We start from the raw sequence: 18481 nt of genomic DNA on the forward strand, positions 1-18481 counted from the left end.
GTGGTGAATGGAGTTACATCCAGTTGGAGGCCGGGTACAAGTAGTGTTCCCCAGGGCTCAGTATTGGGGCCAGTCCTCTCTAAAATTTTTATCAGTGATCTGGACGAGGGGATCAAGTGCACCCTCAGTTACTCTGAAGGTGACACCAAGCTGGGGGAGAGTGTTGATCTGCTTGAGGGAAGGAAGGCTCTGAAGGGGGATCTGGACAGGCTGGAGTGATGGGCCGAGGCCAGTTGTATGAGGTTCAACAAGGCTCAATGCCAGGTCCTGCACTTGGGTCACAACAACCCCAGGCAATGCTGCAGGCTTGGGGAAGAGCGGCGGGAAAGTGCCTGGTGGGAAAGGACCTGGGGGTGCTGGTTGACATCCAGCTGAACATGAGCTCACATGTGCACAGGTGACCAAGAAGGCCAACAGCATCCTGGCTTGTATCTGAAACTGTGTGACCAGCAAGACTAGGGCAGTGTTTGGCCCCTGTACTCAGCCATAGTGAGGCTGCATCTCAAATCCTGTGTTCAGCTTTGGGTCCCTCACTGAAAGACAGACATAGATGCGCTGGAGTACATCCAGAGAAGGGCAATGACGTTGGTGAAAGGTCTAGAGAACAGGTCTTATGGGAAGCAGTTGTGGGAACTGGGATTGTTTAGCTTGGAGAAAAGGAGGCTCAGGGGAGACATTACCGCTTGCTACAACTACCTGAAAGAAGCTTGTAGAAGGTGGGTATCGGTCTCTTCTCACAAGTAACAAGTGACAGAATCAGAGAAAATGGCCTCAAGTTACACCAGGGGAGGTTTAGATTGGACATAGGAAAAATTTCTTCCCTGAAAGGGTGGTCAAGCATTGGAACAGGCTACCCAGGGAAGTGATTGAGTCACCATCCCTGGAGGTATTTAAAAGATGGGTAGAGGTAGCACCTAGGGACATAGTTTAGTGGTGAACTTAGCAGTGTGATGTTAACATGAAGTTGGGCTCCGACAATCTTAAGGGTGTTTTTCAACCTAAATGATTCTATGATTCTATGATTCTACAAGTCTATGAAATAAGAATCAAGTGTGACACCCATTAGGAAAAAATACAATCTTTTACTGATCATTTGCAATTTTTCTTTTTTTTTTTTTCTTTTTTTTTTTTTTTGCTTTAGAGGATTTATTAAAGTGTATCGTTAAAGTCTTGAGCTTGTTCGGTAAACTGGTATTTCTACCAAGCACATGTCTATATATGTAAGAGGAATAACTAATTCTAGATTACTGTCTTTATTGACACTGGGTCAAAAAGAGGTGATTATGATGATGCTGTTATTTATCTCTCGAGGTATTTTTTCTATGTCTGGTTTAGTGAACACCGATGAGAATTTCTGAGAAGAATATAAAGTATTTTTTTATAAAATATGTATGTGAAAATGCTAGCAACATTAATATATTTGATATCTATATACTGAAATATTTTCCTAGTAAAAAAACCTCTGAGGTTGAAACGATAGAATCATACAGTATCTCAAGTTGGAAGGACCCATAAGCATCATCAAGTCCAAATCCCTGTTCCTTGCAGGACCTACCTGAAACTAAATCATATGACTAAGAACGTGATCCACATGGTCCTTAAACTTTGAAATGCTAAAAAATGGCTTGGATAGCTTCATTTCCTTAAGCTATAACTGAAAACATTGGACAATAAAGTTTTAATGGAATTTGGTAAAAACTTTTAGATTAGTAAATATTAACTTTCTTGCATCTTTCTGGTGCAAACTGGAGTGCATCTTGTCAAAACCCCATTACTAAATATATTACAGCATACTCAAAAGAAAGCCCTCAGTATAATACATTTTTCAAAGTAGGCAGATTTGTCTTACAGTTATTCTGGAGGAAGACAGAGTTATGTAATTTCTTGCAACAGCACCAGCAACTATTCAACTCACAGTGGACAATGGATTGGATGAGCTCTATAGTTTTCAGTCAGGTCTGTGACTGAAATACATGTATATATTGTTTGTGCATACCTTATATATATATCTTTATATATATGTAGGAATAGTTTCAGTGGATCAATTAATTCATCTGATCAATGTATGGCTGAGCATTTGCTAACACTTATTTCAGGGGCAGACAGGAAACAGAGGCTATAGACTGGTTGGAGAAGAAAACCAGACCACTACATTTAGCAGTAAAAGACTCTTACATTAACTTACTTTAATCATTGAACACAATTAACAAGTGTTCAGCTGGGAGTAGAGACATGAGTGAAACTCTTGTGGTACCGAGCTAAAGAAACACATTATTGAGATATCTACTGTAAATAGGAGTCAATTAGAGTGTTTTGTCTCAGAACTCAGAGGGATTTAATGACAGTATCAAAACACCTTTGATTCAGCATCAATTCAGGAGAGGGTCCGTGTTTATTTATTTTTAATGGAATTCTTAGATGCAGGTGCATGATTCTCTGATGGCTTTAAAAAGACAGCAATTATCTGGTAAAGTATGCATCACCAAATCATTTAATAGATAAAGGCAATAAGGATACAGGAAACAAGCTCTTCCAGACAAAGTAACAACTTGGACAAGTAATTTGATGTCTTTAAAATTCAGTGAAAGCAGCAACTTTTAATTATACAGCTCTATTCTACATTATTTTAATTGACAAGAGGTTGTTTAATTAAATGGAGGAAGGTGAAAAACATGTGAAACAAGGATACTACCCCTCCCTTTCTATCACAGAAAAGAAACACTGTTTTAATTCTAATGCTGCATCACATGCATGCTTTGGAAATTTAATGACTGCCCTTGAAGACATTTAATGCTCTTTAATTAATAGATGGTTTTGCAGACACTGAGCATCTACCTATAATGTGGTGTTTACATGGAGAGTCTGTATAGCAGTACATGTTAGGGACTTACAGTGCCATATTCATTGCAGTAACTATACATTTAAATCAATGGGATTACTATTCTACAAGTGAGGAAAAAATTATAAACCTTTCAGTTATGTAAGTTTCTCTAGAAGTGATTTACAATAGAAATATTAATGAATATTTCATTACAGCTGTGCTGCTAGGTGCTATTACATTATTATTTTTTTAATGAACCAATAAGGTACAAGCCTGAGTAAGATATTTTTAGAGAATACATATGGACTATTTGACAGAATCTGGCACCTCTTTCTTTAATTTCTTTCCCTCGGGCTAGTATGTAATTGGTTCCTGAGTCACCTCAACAACCTTGCCTGCAACATCTTTCCAGATATATTCTTCCTTTGGGGGTAGGGAACAGGGGCCAGAGTAGTTTATATTAAATCTCAGCACAGAAAGCAGGAACTAATTATGACTCCTCAAACTATAACAACAGTCAGAAATCAAAACCCAACATTAAAGGTACTTAAGAAAAAGAATAACAAAATACAACGTTGAGATCATTATTGTGTTACACTATAAATGCAAGTGTACCCAAATGTCAGCTGTTACAGACAGCTTTTGGCCGCCTTTCACATCCCAAAATGGGACATGCTGCCCTTGCTCAGAAAAATTAGCTCAAGGTTAGGAAAATTCTTTGAACTCCACACAGTCTGCACACTCCCAAAGATAAATCTGAGGCTTGCCTTGCTTATATCACTAAACTAGGAGCTCCATATACATCAATTTGTTGCAGAAACTTGACACTGGATGCAACTTAGTGAGAGAACTCGCCTCAGTTTTACTAACATTTTTCACTATAAGCCATTTATAGAATGTATGTGAATTGCTGGAGTTTATCTATGCTGACATCGAATCTAGAAACACGTCATCACTATATACCTGTTTCCATGCTGGTCATTACCAGAGCCTGGTATTTGGAACAGATACTGAATGCTAACTTGGGCCAACAGTAGATGGATCTTTCTAGTTAAAAAAAAAAAAAAAAAAAAAAAAAGCAGCTTGCTTTCACCTAACACTTTGCCTTCACATTTAGTCTTCAGCCTCTTGAATTGCTACCACATGCATTTCCCTCTTATCAATGCCTTGTGGTATTTCCTGCTAAAACACTTGAAAGATGGCTGTTCTTTCTGTTCACCATGTTGGCAACAGGTAAGAAATGGTTATAATTTCCTTTATTTATATAACAGAGTTTAAAATTTCTAACTTCTCTTTATAATCTAGCTCTGACCTGAAATGGTCTATTTTGCACCTTTGTAGTCATAGGCACGTGAACAGATACCAAGAGAAAAAAGAATATTCTGTCCACAAATCAAATGCAAGTTTAATTCCTCCACAGATCTCCTCCTGCACTTCTCAATATCATAGGCCAAACTGAAGAGCATCATTCATTAATAAATAACATCATTTCCCAAAAGTCCTTTTTCTACCCATGCAAATGAAAGGTACTCAATACACTCAGTGCAACCTACAGAGCAATACAACTCTCCCTAAAAGAAGATTCCTGGTGACTATTCAGATGAATTGCTCACTATAATCCATCAAGCAAAGGGACTCAAAATATTTTAATCACAAGTGTAATTAAAATAAAAGAGGAAATGCATAACAACAAAGAAAATGATCCAATTTCTGTCAGATGGGCTTTATCTCCTAAGCTATTATGTTTTTGCTGCTGCTGCAAACTCAGACGAACAAATTCATAAGAACTTAAGAAACAATGCATTCACATGAAAGAGCTGTGTACTGGAAAAATATGTATAGTTAAAAAATATAAAAAATAACAGCAGGTTACTGTTTTCTATTTGGCTTCCCCTCTGCCTACACCCGTGTCACCTACGGCGCCTGCTACGGCTCCACCCACTGCCTTGGCACCCACCAGGACACGTGGTACAGGCAGGGCTGGGGAGGGAGGCACCCACTGGGACACCCCCTAGAGCAACTGGGGACCTCACTGGGACACCCAGTATGGGATGGGGGGATGCCCAGTACAGGGAATTGGGGGTGCACCTGGAGTGGGTGTGGGGGACACCCAGGGCAAGGATCGGGGCAGGGGGGCACCCACCGGGACACCTGGGTGTGTTCCATTGTAATCCTGCTGCATTGTTTTCTGAAAGATAAATAACAAGGCCATAATCGTTTATCTGACATTTCTTGGTCTTTGCCTTTTCCAGTTAAAACAGACTTGGATTTAGGCCAGCCCCACTTAAAAAAACTAAAGCCATCAAATTGAAACCATGTTCTTTGAAGGTGTGTGAATACCAGATCAGTTTTCAGTGTTTTAAGTGAATATTTTTTCAAATAGTATCAGATGTCATAAAGCAGCAAATATTGTTCAGTATTTATTTAGCAGCTAGTATAATTTGTATTTTCAATGCCATATTTCCTTTTACTAGTTTTTGGTGAGGCTCTCAGTTAAAAAAGTAGGTTCTAAACCCATATTTGACTTAAACTTTTCTGGGAAATTAAATAAGTATTTCATTTCTGTGCAGAAGAAATGACCAACCTGATCCATCAGATGTTAAAACCTAGGAGAAATAAGTCCACAGAAAGGATTAGCAGTGACAGTGGGGATCAATACAACTAAAAGATAAGACTTTTAAAGATACCTTTTATGCACTTCATTAACGTCATAGCGAAAGTCCCAATCAACTCTGTTCAGAAGTAGGAAAACACAGCACTTTTGAACAGCTAAATCTAAATTAAACAATTTCAATACTCAGTATCAGAAGCATTCCCTTAATAATTTGATAGTAGTGGAGTAGGAAGGTGGTATTTAATAGGCTTTTTCCAGCTTCTACTGCTATGATTTCTAAGAGGTGTAAACAGAAACAGAAAATTTGGATTATTTTTCCCTGTAGGTGGAAAGGCAACAGTCACTTCATAGTTTATTAAATGAGAAAAAGTAGCACACTTATTTGCAGTGTGTTTGTCTCACTTCATAAAAGTCCTGAGCACAGCAGCAGTCCACAATATTTAAATGTAGCTAGCATACATTAATCTATTTCAAGTTTCTCTTCAGCAAATAAACAGAAGGTACTGTGACAATTACTGTCATAAGAGTAACCAGCACTGTACCTCTGAGCTATTTTTTTGTATTTTTTACATTAATACATTTTATGGACATACATTAACAAATGATACACTGTGAATTGGAAGTTACATCGCTTTCCTATTCAGTGAGAAAATCATGGATGTTCAGATCAAGAATTGGCAGTCTATCAGTATCACATGCTAAACCATTCTAATACAAAAGTATTGATCTGAAATCCCAAAAGTTTCGTTCTTTAAAGTGAGCTACAGGATAATAAAAATGAAGAATAAATTAAAACTTAAGAATGATCAATAGTGTGTTTATACTACATTAGAAGACACTACAGGAACATTCAAAAAATAAAACGATTGAAGCTTTCAGATATAGGGCATCAGTTCAATCTCAATTCAATCATCTGGTCACACACTCCACTAAAGTAGCCATCGTAAAAACCTTTACTCTCAGTAAGAGTGTGTCCACCTCCCTTTCTTGGATACTCTTCCCTTTTTGCCTTTACACATTTAGCATTGAATCATATGATTTTCTCACTCTGGAACCAGGACTGCCATAAACATTAAAAACTTAGCATCCTACTGGTCCCACCAAGAGTGAGCACCTGTATTTTTTCTTTTTTAAAAACTGTACTTGGTGTTGAAGTTGAAAATGTATTTTTAAAGCAATTAAAAGAGACTTTAAAAAAGACTTTTTCATTTAACAGATGAAATAAAGCAACCCAGGAAAAATATTTTTAAGCAATTCAGAAAATGTTAAGTGCCTGTTTAGTTTCATTTAACCAACTAAACTAAAAATACACTATAAAAAATAAATCAGAATTCTTAAATTACATGAACACAGAAAATAACGACTTACTATGGTCTCACTTTACTAACTAGGACACCACATTTAGACAATTCAAGGAAGCTGGATTTTCAAACAAATGAAAACCTACTACATTCTCCCTTTGCATTGTAACTACCATATTCAGTGGTGTCTTAAACAGGAATTTGGTTTATTTCCAGTCTTTTGTTCTTTTCCTTCCCAAATTTCTCCAGAGAGCTAGGCTGGCCATCTGGGATATCTGGACATCTAGGTGAATATCTCTACAGTTTTTTCTCCATTGTTTTGTCATTCGATTCCTTCAGGTAAATAACCTGCAATCACTAGACTAGAGACCACCTCCTCTGAACATTCTATGCTCCCCTCTGAAATTTCACATTGTGTTTAACAAACCACTTATAAGATACAGATTAATGTATCTGCCACTACCAGTCTCTATAACATCTGTCACAGTGCCCAAGCACAAAATAATTAGGTGTGAAGAGAGCACTTCAGCTCATTTCTCTGCGTTTCAGAGAACCCTTTTCAAGTGCTATCTTGCAAACTGCTCTGATATGATAGGGAGGATGTGTATAAATCTTGAAGATGATATCACATCACATATAACAGATGCTTCACAGCAGAGATGATGCAGATATAAAGATATGTCTAGCAGAGGCCAGCTAGCACCAGAACTGAAAATGGTATAATCATATTAGGCAGAAGCAGCTTGTTGTTAACATGGCTAAACTACTGTCTATAGAATACAAGCTAGCTCAAGTGTCTCGAACAGACATGCTGAATGACAGCTTGGTAAAACTGGCGTAATAGTAATTCCTTACCTTCCTGTCCTTCTTTTACATTGTGTGCTTTTTGAAGCAGAATTTCCACTCATAAATATAGGTGCATTGTCTAATATGGCATGGATCTGACTGTGGTAGGAAGATACATAGAACTGCAACACAAACTTACAAGATGCAATATTCAAAGTGAGTCAGATTTTCCTTACCAAGGTGACACTGAAAAACGGTTTTAAATAGCCTAGCCTCACAGGGCAGTATCATTATAGGAAATGCCAGTTCTGCTGTTTCTTTACTGTAAAAATGAATATATTTTTTAAAAGTACAAACACTCACTAGCTGGTAGTTGAAACACATTTATAACCACTTTTGAAGATCTGATCATGGCTCAGTTACACTCACAACTTACTTTAATAAAAGTTTGACCACATCCCTCCAGCAGACCATCTCAAAAGCCAGTCACTCCTGCTCAGAATACTTAGAACTTTGCTATTGCATTTCACCATAAGAATCTGGCAATTTTTCATTTTGCTTCCTATGAAGGGAGATCATGACTTTTTACTAGGCTAGATATAAGGTAAATAGTTTTGCTTTATTTCACTTCTAGGTCATAGTTTCTGGTGCATACATAGGTCATGTGACTATATCAAGCTTCAGAAAAATCAAGTGCTGTATGAAAGAAAGCTAGTACTTTAGTATTCCCCTTTTTCACTTTCTGTTTTTCCACATATATTTCAAAATTATGCACAGTCTTCTGCGTGCTACCTTGTCAACTAACTCTAAATTATTCTGTTACACGTCTACAAAACTCCAGCCACTTATTTATGTTTTTATAATGCATAGAATTCAAAGTGTGCAATTCCCACAGTACAATCATAATGATTACTGAAAGTAATTATGGCACACTCACTCTAGCACTTAGTAGTCATTAATTTACTAAAACATGCTAATGCAATCACAGGCAATCATCTGACCATAGGCCTCTTATAATATAAGCTTTTTGCAGAAAAAGACTTTCTTTGTCTGCAGAGCACCTGGCAGACAGGCATTGCAGAATGCTGCACCCTGAGAACTGATCAAGGTTCTTTAGTAAGACAACACTACAAGGTAATTAAAGGTAATAATTATCTTGACAATTAAAAAAAAATAAACATGAAGCCTTCTGTACCTGTGCTCTGTTTGGATCCGAAACATTAAGGTATAGGTATCAGCACAGAAAATCATATTTCTATATATTTATTTATCTTTTATGTATTTATATTATCATAAACATAGATATTTTTATCACACAAAAGCAAGATTTAAGGGTTAGTTTAGAGAGACAGTGCTCAAAAAAGTGCAAAGCTTGGGAGAAGTACTGTAAGCAGCAGACACTGGCATCTCTGAGTAGGAAAGAAAAGGAAAAAGAGACAAGAGGAGAAGCTTTCATTCCATTCATTGGACACTTCTATAAAATTTAATACTCAACTGAAAGACTACAGGTGAAATTTATTAAAAGCTGAACAAGTTTTGAGCGTGAAGGTCCATATCCTTGTATGGCTAGTATTTACATCATCAGTCTTCATTTTTAAAAGAGCAACACTCTCTCCTACTAAGATATCATATCTTTGGCTTTTGTGACTAGTATTTTTCCTGGGGAAAGGAATTCTACCACCACTACTGCAATTAATTCAATCATAGCTGTTCACCACAGAAGAAAGAACCGCTATCGTCTGGATTAAAGAGACTGACCTTTTTTTCCCCCCTAAGTCTGCCTTCCCATTTTATTTCTTTCTCTTTTTCTCCCTTTCTTTCCTATCACAAAAAATTGTTTCAATAATTCAACTTCATGTTGTTTTCTGAATTCCATGTAAATTTCAGCATCTCTAGCTGGACTAAATTCAATAGCACAACCCTACAAGTTATCAAAGAATGAAAAAAGTTCACATGAACTCATGCCTGAACAATGATTGAATCTTACTGTGCTCACTCCTACAAGCTTCCTAGTTGCCTCAGAGTAAGTAGTCCAGGGCCCCATGTTGACTACATTTTCAGTACAGAATTTTACAGTATATGCACTTAAAAATCTAATCAATCAAACAAAACAAGCAAGCAAGCAAACAACAACATAAAAATTAGGCTAGTCTTACAGTCCTACAGTAGCATTTTGAAGCTCAGAATAGGAAGACATCTTGCATAGCTTATACCAAGTTTTTATTATTCATTTGCTTACAGTGTTAGTTGAGTTTCCATTTAAATGTAAGCCACTGTCAAAGAGAGGTGATGAGGCTCCACTACTGTGATCACTGGATGGTCCAGGGGATCCTGGAAATCAGATGAAAAATAATTGCTTATGTTAAAAATATACATAATATATCAGGCAAAAATCTATTCCAGCTGTAAAACACAGGAAGAATTTTTAATATAAATCACCAAACCAAGCCAGAAGTATTACTTGCATTTTAGAATGACAGTAATAAAATGTTTATATGCTATATTTCTTTCTAGAAAGAAAAAAGGTAGCTAGATGTCATTTATAGAGGCTGTGCTCATGGGAACTACTTGTATGCTTAACTGTTTGCAGGACTGAGACTTTTTCACTGATACTGAGATATTGAAAACCAAGTAAGAAATTCAGTTACACAAATCCCATTAATCTAATAAATAAATTTCCTGTTGAGTCTTGAAAGTCTCACCTTAAGAGTGTAACCACAGACTGTATTTAGAAACAAAGCTAATAAACTCACAGGCAAGTACTAATTGTACACATGCATACACTTTATTAATAGATATATCTTTTACTTAAAATGCCATATACTTTCAAGAATGATGCACCTTCTCAAACTGGTAAGTTAAAAGCAGACAATCATCTTGAAGTGTTGATAATATGTTAATATGTTAAGATTACACAGTTACAGCTTTCAAGATATTTCTTCCTTTAGCAGTTATGCATCATGATAGTGCTTTAGTAGTTCAAGTGACTCCAGGAAAGTTTAATACTTTTGTAACATACAATAATGGAAACAGCACAAAGTCACATCATTGTGGAATTTCTGCTTACAGGTAAAACTGCTTACTTACACGTTACGTTAACATATAGCACTGATAATATACAATTACTGTCAGACAACACTTGATTTTATCAATAAAGCACATAAAATCAATTTCACAGCATTATATTCATCATCACTGAAAACTCATTTTTCCATCTGAAGTTGTCACCTGAAATTGCCTGTAAATCACTTCACATTAATACGTCTGTCAAGTCTAACATCACAAGAGTCAAAAAGTCATTCTTAGTCATATATTTTTGTATCTATCTATTCCACATATCTAGAAGATTTAGAAAATGGAAATTAATTCAACAAAAGCTTATCTTCTCTGTAACAAATCTCTGTCAGTTTAGCGCTGAAGTCTCAGGATTATATCCTGAGTTCTGAAGTTTCAGCATGTTTTCATCTGGAGTCCTTTCTGTACAGTGTCAGATGATGTCAGCAGAAGGAACCATTACACTTTGCTTGTATGGGTCTAACCCAAGTGCCAAATTTAGTAGCTAGCTGCATTTTGTAGCTACTATATAGGTACAGTAGACCACAAAAAATCTATGTTGATACACATAGATGACCACAGCAATTTGCTGGAACAGAATATAATTTATTTATTTTTCTTTTCTAAAAATAAAAATACTGAAATAAAAACGTTGACATTAGATTCTCCACTGAATAGTCTGCCTGTGGGGGAATCCCACTGTCTTGGGCAGTAGACAACCATGACAGGTCCATGAGTCAATTGAATTCTTAAAGTGGAACTATCACACCTCTTCAGCAATTTCAGCATATCAAAACATTAAATTAGGTATTTTCAAATCTCTAATTCCAGGTTTTACCACAACATAAAATACTACATTAGAATATTTTTTTTCAGTAGAGAAAAACGTCTGTTGCATGGGAAAGCTAAGAATCAAAGGTTAAGGAACAAATTTCTCTCACCACACTGTGTCTGCAGATTTGCTTTTCAGTTCAGCAGCTTTCTTTGGTTTTCTGAGTCGCAACAAACTACAGAGCCTCCCTTAGGCTATATCACCTCCACCACTTGACTGCAAGCACATTCACAAGTCTTTTAGTCTGCTCCCTGCTTATTCTGCCTCACTCACTCATGGACTACTCCTTCATGGTCTTGGTAAGCATTTTAGAAGCTCCCAATGTATATGCTCAACTGCTTTCATGGAAGGTGCTGTGCTCTCATCTCTCCAAGGAGTGCTGTTTGCCTCTCCACATGGCAGCCCTAGAGCAATCAAGTAGTGTTCTTCCCTGTTCTTAGGACAAAACATAGTACACACACACAAGATATACATGATACAAAATAAACTAACACAAAGTAATCCTGTACTGTCAGCTACTGTAGCCCTTTCCCAAGAAGGTCAGACTCCAAATCGAGTGTTAGGTACCAGTCCAAACTCCGGAACATTAGTTTGAGAAAGACTATCAAAACAAAGTGTTTATGTAAAATAAAGCATCTGCTACAGGTGAGTCTTACTCCATGACCCCATGACCACAGTGCACTATCCTGATGGGTACTGATGCCAGAAAAAAGGTATTTGATATGTTGTGAGATTGCTAGCAATTATTATTGCCTAGATGTCCTCTTATCCCACCGAAATTGTAGTTAGACAGCAGCTTATGAGAAATGCAAACTACACTATGATAGACTTCATCTGTTTAATTTTCATTTTCAGCTGTGGCGTTTTTGTTCTTTTGAGAAGGCAGGGTCAAGAAGGATCCTGTGGGAGAGCAGAACATGCTTGCCTGATCTTTACCTGAGCAACAGCTGAGTATGCTCAGAGAAAAAACAAACAAACAAGCAAAAAAAAATCCAAAACAGAGAGAGAGAGACAGAGAGAGATAGGTAGCAAGGATACAGGAATCTGCAGTTCACAAAAGAGACTGAGATGCCCCTGAAGGCAGGAGACAAAAGACAGGCAGAACTTCAAGGTGAGGGAAAGAAACTTTGTAAGAATCACAGGGGATACTGCAGAACTAGCACTAACTCAGGAAATCACCAGGCTAGGTGACCCTAAGCCTAAAGCATGAACTCACTTGAAGTGGTACAGGTAGGAGCTGTTTATAAACCTTTTTATATTCTTCTTGACAGAATCACTGAGATTTTTACATTTAAACAGTTAGGTATTCTAATACTTATTCTCATAAAGCCTGGATTTTATTTTTTGTTTTAAAAGCCTTATGCTTTCTAGATCTAGAAAACTATCTATTAAAGTTCTGGTCAACTCAGAGGTCCATCAACAGGTGGTTGTTTATTTCAGTCGGTGAATTAAACTAAATTTCTAAATAATAAACAACATCCCCCAAATGCAGGACAGCAGATTAATGTACAGGAAGTAGTAGGCAGACTTTTTCCTTTACAACAATTTGTCTTATGATCAACATAGCTGAATGATAATGGAGATCTCTTGTATATAAATAAAATCTCTTGTATTTAACTTGCTAATTAGGTCATAGACAGCCTCCAACAGACAAAAAGCTATTCCAGAACAACCACAAAACGAAATCAAAGGAAACACTCCTGGTGATTTTTAATTATGCTGTAAGCTTTGTACCATCAGAATATTCGGATAATCTGGTATAACTATCAAAAAAAAATTCTGAAGAGAGTCTGTTTTTTGTAAAATGTCCTGTAGAGTCTTCCCAGAAGCAGTGAATCTTATCTAAAAAGGTTCTACAAGCCCTGCTCGACTCTGCAATGGGCAATGGACTTAGCTCCAGAGAATCCTTAATGACAATATCCAAGAGCTGATGCCATAATTATTCTGTAACAGGCTAACAACTAACCCTCATAGCCACTAGTATCTTCCTGACCCAGCTCCAAAATCCAAAATTCCTTCCTTTGGTTTCCAGAAACACAAATCTATACTCTCTCTAGCTGACAGTGACCTTAGAGCAAACCACAGACAATGGGATAAGGAATCATCCCAGCCATGGAGCCAGACAACCCAATGAAGCAGACATTAATTGCGTAGCAAGTGGGCACCAATATTCCTAGGCCTGTGTGAACTACTTGTGAAGGCAGCCAGCTGTCTCAACACAGAATATAAACTGGGTGTAAGTGGCAAGGTTTTAGGGCACAGGGTGACTTCCAAGGCAGGAAATAGTCAGGGGCTGCCCATACCAGAAACAGCTGGCTCCATCTAGCTCCAATGGACCTGCTGCAGAGCACAGTGACGCCCCTCAGCCAAGCTGGGAAACTATTCAAAACAGGGCAAAATGCAGAACAGCAGAGAGAAGAGTGAGGAGAAAACTGTGAGGGGGGAAAAAAATATATCAAAAGCCACACAAACCTCAAGGTCAGTGAAGAAGAGGAAGGAGGTGCCCCTGGCACCAGGGCAGAGATTCCCCTGCAGCCCATGGAAGACCATGTCACAGCACACACCCACACTGCAGTCCAGGGAGGACCCCATGCTGGAGCAGATGGATGAGCCCTGAAGGAAGATGCAGCCTGTGGGGGGGGACATGCTGGAGCAGATTTTTCCTGAAGAACTTCTGCCCATGGACAGGACTCATGCTAGAGCAGTTTGTAAAGGACTGCAGCTGGTGGGAAGGACCCACACCAATTCAGGGTAAAAGTGTGAGAAGGGAGGAGTGGCAGAGGGGACCGCTGTGTACTGACCCCAACCCCTCATTCTCCAGTCCCCTGCACCACTTGCAGGGGAGGCAGAGGAGTCAGGAATGAAGTCGAACCAGGGAAAAGGGGTGGGGGGAAAGTGTTGTTTCAATATATTTTTCTTTGTTTCTCACTGCCTGAATCTATTTTAATAGGCAATACATTTAAGCTTCCCCAAGTCAAGTCTATTTATTTTGTCCGTGAGAGTAATTAATAAGTGATGTCCCTGTCTCTATCTTGACCCAGGTTACTTTTCACTCTATTTTCTCCCCATGTTCTGTTTGAGGAGGGGGAGTAAGGAGAGTGGCTGGGTGGGAGTTTGGCTCTCAGCTAGGGTTAAACAACCACAAGCACAAGTGTGTATGTGATGTCAATCAACAAGATAAAATTACTAGTAGGACTGCCATAACTACAAATGAGTATAGACAACAACACAGAAACTACTACTGAGACCCTGCTAATTTGCCAAAATCACATTTAAGCTTGGACACAGTTATCCAAAGCATTATAGACATTATTCTACAGTTGTCTGATGACCTCGCAGGAAGACAAAACCTGAAGTTTCCTTTTAAGGAACACTAACCAGACAAAGATCTCCATATGTAAACATAAGATTTCTTCAAATTTAGATTCCAGTTTGAAGTGGAAACAATAGGCAGTAAGAACTGAAATAAAGGTTTTAGCATGAAATGTATAATCCAGCTTAGTAGAGGCCTGTCAGTTTTGCTTTTAATAGGTGTAAGAATCTAGATGAAATGACAGACATTCTTCTAATGACAAGAGCTAGACCTCTGAGACCTATGATTCTGTAAAATCAAGTGAAAACAAGTACAAAGTTGAGCACAACTTATATAAAACCCTGGAACGAGACAGATTTTAAATCTTTTTTTTTTAATTTGGAAAGATAATCATACCTAAAAAAAACTTGGTGCGAAGTTATTTGGTCTGATTAAGGTAGTTGATGTATTACGTACACTGTTCTACTTGCAACAATCGATTACAACTAAGTACTTGAATATTTGTATTTGCTAACCAGAAGAACCAAAACTTCACTCATCTGCATTGTTCATAAACTACTATTGCTACTGTTAAAACTACTAAGTTGTCACATCATAATTCTGCTTTCTGACAAAAATGATCAAAATATCAAAGCAATGCATAAAATCTGCACAATTAATGTTATCCATTTGTTAGGTAAGTGTCCTGAACATACCTTTCTGTGTGAATATATGATTCAAAAGTTTTCAAATTCTATTTATTGTATTCAGGCAGATTCTGTAGAAAACCTTCCAGATATCACCCATGATTGTCTGTATTTTAATGAGTTTTTCAGTTTTATTTTGAATAAATTACACAGAAGCAGTCATGCAGTATGCATTAGATTCTTATATGTTAAGCAACAAAGCACACACACAATTTTCTATTTCTTCCTGTAAAACACTCAAGGATTGTATTCCTATTTCTGTCACTGTCATCTTATTATGAGAATACTGCAAAGTGGAAAACAAATTACTTCTGTCCATTAATTTCCTCTTACCTAATGGGAGCTTTAAAAACGATGGAGCTTCCCTGAGGTACTGAACAGTGATGGTAACTTCATCGCCAGCATTTCGCAGTAGGTGTACCTGTCAGTGTGACAAATAACAGCTACTTTAAACCGAAGAACCACCAGTCATGGAAAGCACATTATTTACAATGAAATCAACATCTCTGTTGATCTATAATAAACTCAGTATGAACATTGCTGACCGGGAATGAAGAATATCTTGAAGGTCAAGCCACACCAACAATGGATAAGAGTAGGCAAGACCTGAATAAATAATGTGGCGGGCAACCTGATTTCATATAGCAGCTGAACACAACTACAAACAAACTGATTTTATAAAAGTGCCATAGGGTAGTACGGAAATACGTGTTTATGTAGATACAATACATTAACTGTGTGTGTATTTACATAAACAGGCATGTAAAGATATATTAATACATCATACATATCTGGATCTTAAGTATTTGGTTTGATTCATTTAGGTAATACATTAAGCACACTTCTCTGTTTCAAATACAGTCTTGATTTTTGGGACTGTCTTCATTATCTGTAAGTTTTTGCTAACCAGAAGGGAACACATACACACACATATATGTGTAGACACGTGTATTAAAACATCAGAATTTACCTAAAGGCATAGCACACTACTGAGTAAGGAGCTTTTTCAAACATAAAACTTCAAATAACATCTGTGAAGGAACTCAATTCCTATTACAAGGCAGAGGTATTCCCCAGTTTCATATCCATAACACAGGAAACAGGTATTGCATTTGGTTTGTCTGTGGCCCTGCATGCAGGGTTTGCAGCCCTCACCCCGTTTCTCAGAAATGGATGCTAAGGCTTGTGGCCTCTAGTCCGAGCACAACCAGAGCATGGATACATCAAGCAGAAACAACTAACTGCAACAACTAGCTCCTATAGATGGATTTACTGGTTTAATGTTGTACTTGGAGGAAGCTGGTGGCTGTGCTACTTCAGGCTACTATTTAGCACAGTGCCACATTAGCCAACATCATGGGATGCAGGATTACCTCAAAAATTATAACTCTTCCTCTCACGCACCTGAAATAATGCTTACAACAGTGACTGATGTATTTGCCTACATGAAAACATCAAGCTTATGCCTCACAGACATGTAAACCCAGAACAGGTGAAGAAATCAAGTAAGCAGACAGGCTAAAAATTTTAGGCTATAAAATTATTCTGGAAAAGAGTGATCAAGAGAACTGACCATAAATCCCCCAACACTTAACACCAAAAAAAAAAAAAAAAATTGTCTGAATGGGAACATGTTCTAATTTGGTTAATTAAGTGAGCAGACACGAACCACCCATATAAAGCACTGTTGCTCAAAGCTTACTGTTTGCTGTACCTGTAAAACCCATATGTCTAATAAAAACTTACAGTGTCTGCCTCCAACCTCCTCATCCATCTCTCAGTTCATCTGACTTCCATTGCTAACAACCTGCAGTAGCACTAGTGACCACAGATCAGTCCCTGGGAGGGAAGAGTAACATTTTGCACTCACTAAGTTAGGAAATCCAGCTCTGCAGGGGAGAAGCAAGAGCTCAATAATTTATTTTAGTGCCTGATTTGAAGAGTCTGAATTTCTAAATTATCTTTAATCATGAGTTCTAGATTATTTTTAACTGAAGTATTAAGTTCAGTCGTTTAAATTAAACCAGAATAGAATTTGAATATTTAAACAGAATCTTTGTTTTTTGGATTTAGACCAGCTACTTCACACAAAATGCTCAGATACCAATGAAACCTATGTCAACTCATGTAAACCTTTCCTTGAAAGTAATGTCTTAATATGTCCAGAGACGGGCAACGGGGCTGGTGAAGGGACCAGAGAACAAGTCTTACAAGGAGCGGCTGAGGGACCTGGGGTTGTTTAGCCTGGAGAAGAGGAGGCTCAGGGGGGATCTTGTCACTCTCTACAACTACCCGACAGGAGGCTGTAGGCAGGTGGGGGTCGGTCTCTTCTTCCCGGTAACCAGAGACAGGACAAGAGGAAATGGCCTCAAGTTACGCCAGGGGAGGTTTAGATTGGATATGAGGAAAAATTTCTTCACAGAAAGGGTGGTGACGCATTGGAATAGGCTGCCCAGGGAGGTGGTGGAATCACCATCCTTGGAGGTGATTAAAAAACACATAGATGCAGTGCTTAGGGACATGGTTTAGTGACGGACTTGGCAGTGCTGGGTTAATGGTTGGACCTGATGATCTCAAAGGTCTTTTTAAACCTAAATGATTCCATGATTCTATGATTAACAAAGCTTAATCAGAAATATTTTCCATGAGTTTATGTATGAAGTTAAAAAGAATTACTTTGTTCTCTTTTTTTATTTTAAAGAAAAAAAAAGTTATGAAATTACTTGTAAGCAGTTGAAACAGCAGATGTGCTTCACTTTGCAATCCTTGAAAAAATATCCACGCTCAGGCCAAGTACATATGCCTGAAAAAAATCCAACAAGTAAATATCCTGCAGGCAGCACAGCGACGGGTGCAGCGTTCAAAGGGGTAACAAATGCCCTGATTTGAAATTAGGAGAGTGACACACGTTACCTGTATGTGTCTGGGCGCAGGTGCCCAGGCGCTGGCGGGGGCTGCAGGGCCCTGTGAGGAGCGGCCGGGGCTGCCCCGGGCCGGGCACAGCCGGTTCCTGCCGGTTCCCGCCGGCTCCAGCCACCCTGAAGGGCATGGCCCAGGGGGGGAAGGGGAGGTAG

The 18481-nt window shown here is 38.1% G+C and overlaps 1 protein-coding gene across 1 annotated transcript in view; it reads right to left on the bottom strand.

The window, feature by feature from the left end:
• Positions 1 to 18481, bottom strand: part of SNTG2 (syntrophin gamma 2) — a 268310-nt gene that overhangs the window by 90637 nt on the left and 159192 nt on the right. The window contains exons 7-8 of the mRNA XM_055810660.1: positions 15741 to 15828; positions 9762 to 9853 (exon numbers count right to left, since the gene is read on the bottom strand). Coding sequence (XP_055666635.1) covers positions 9762 to 9853; positions 15741 to 15828 — 180 coding nt within the window. The remainder of the gene's footprint in view (positions 1 to 9761; positions 9854 to 15740; positions 15829 to 18481) is intronic.

Source organism: Falco peregrinus, chromosome 7 (assembly GCF_023634155.1).
Source record: "Falco peregrinus isolate bFalPer1 chromosome 7, bFalPer1.pri, whole genome shotgun sequence".
Lineage (NCBI taxonomy): Eukaryota > Metazoa > Chordata > Aves > Falconiformes > Falconidae > Falco > Falco peregrinus.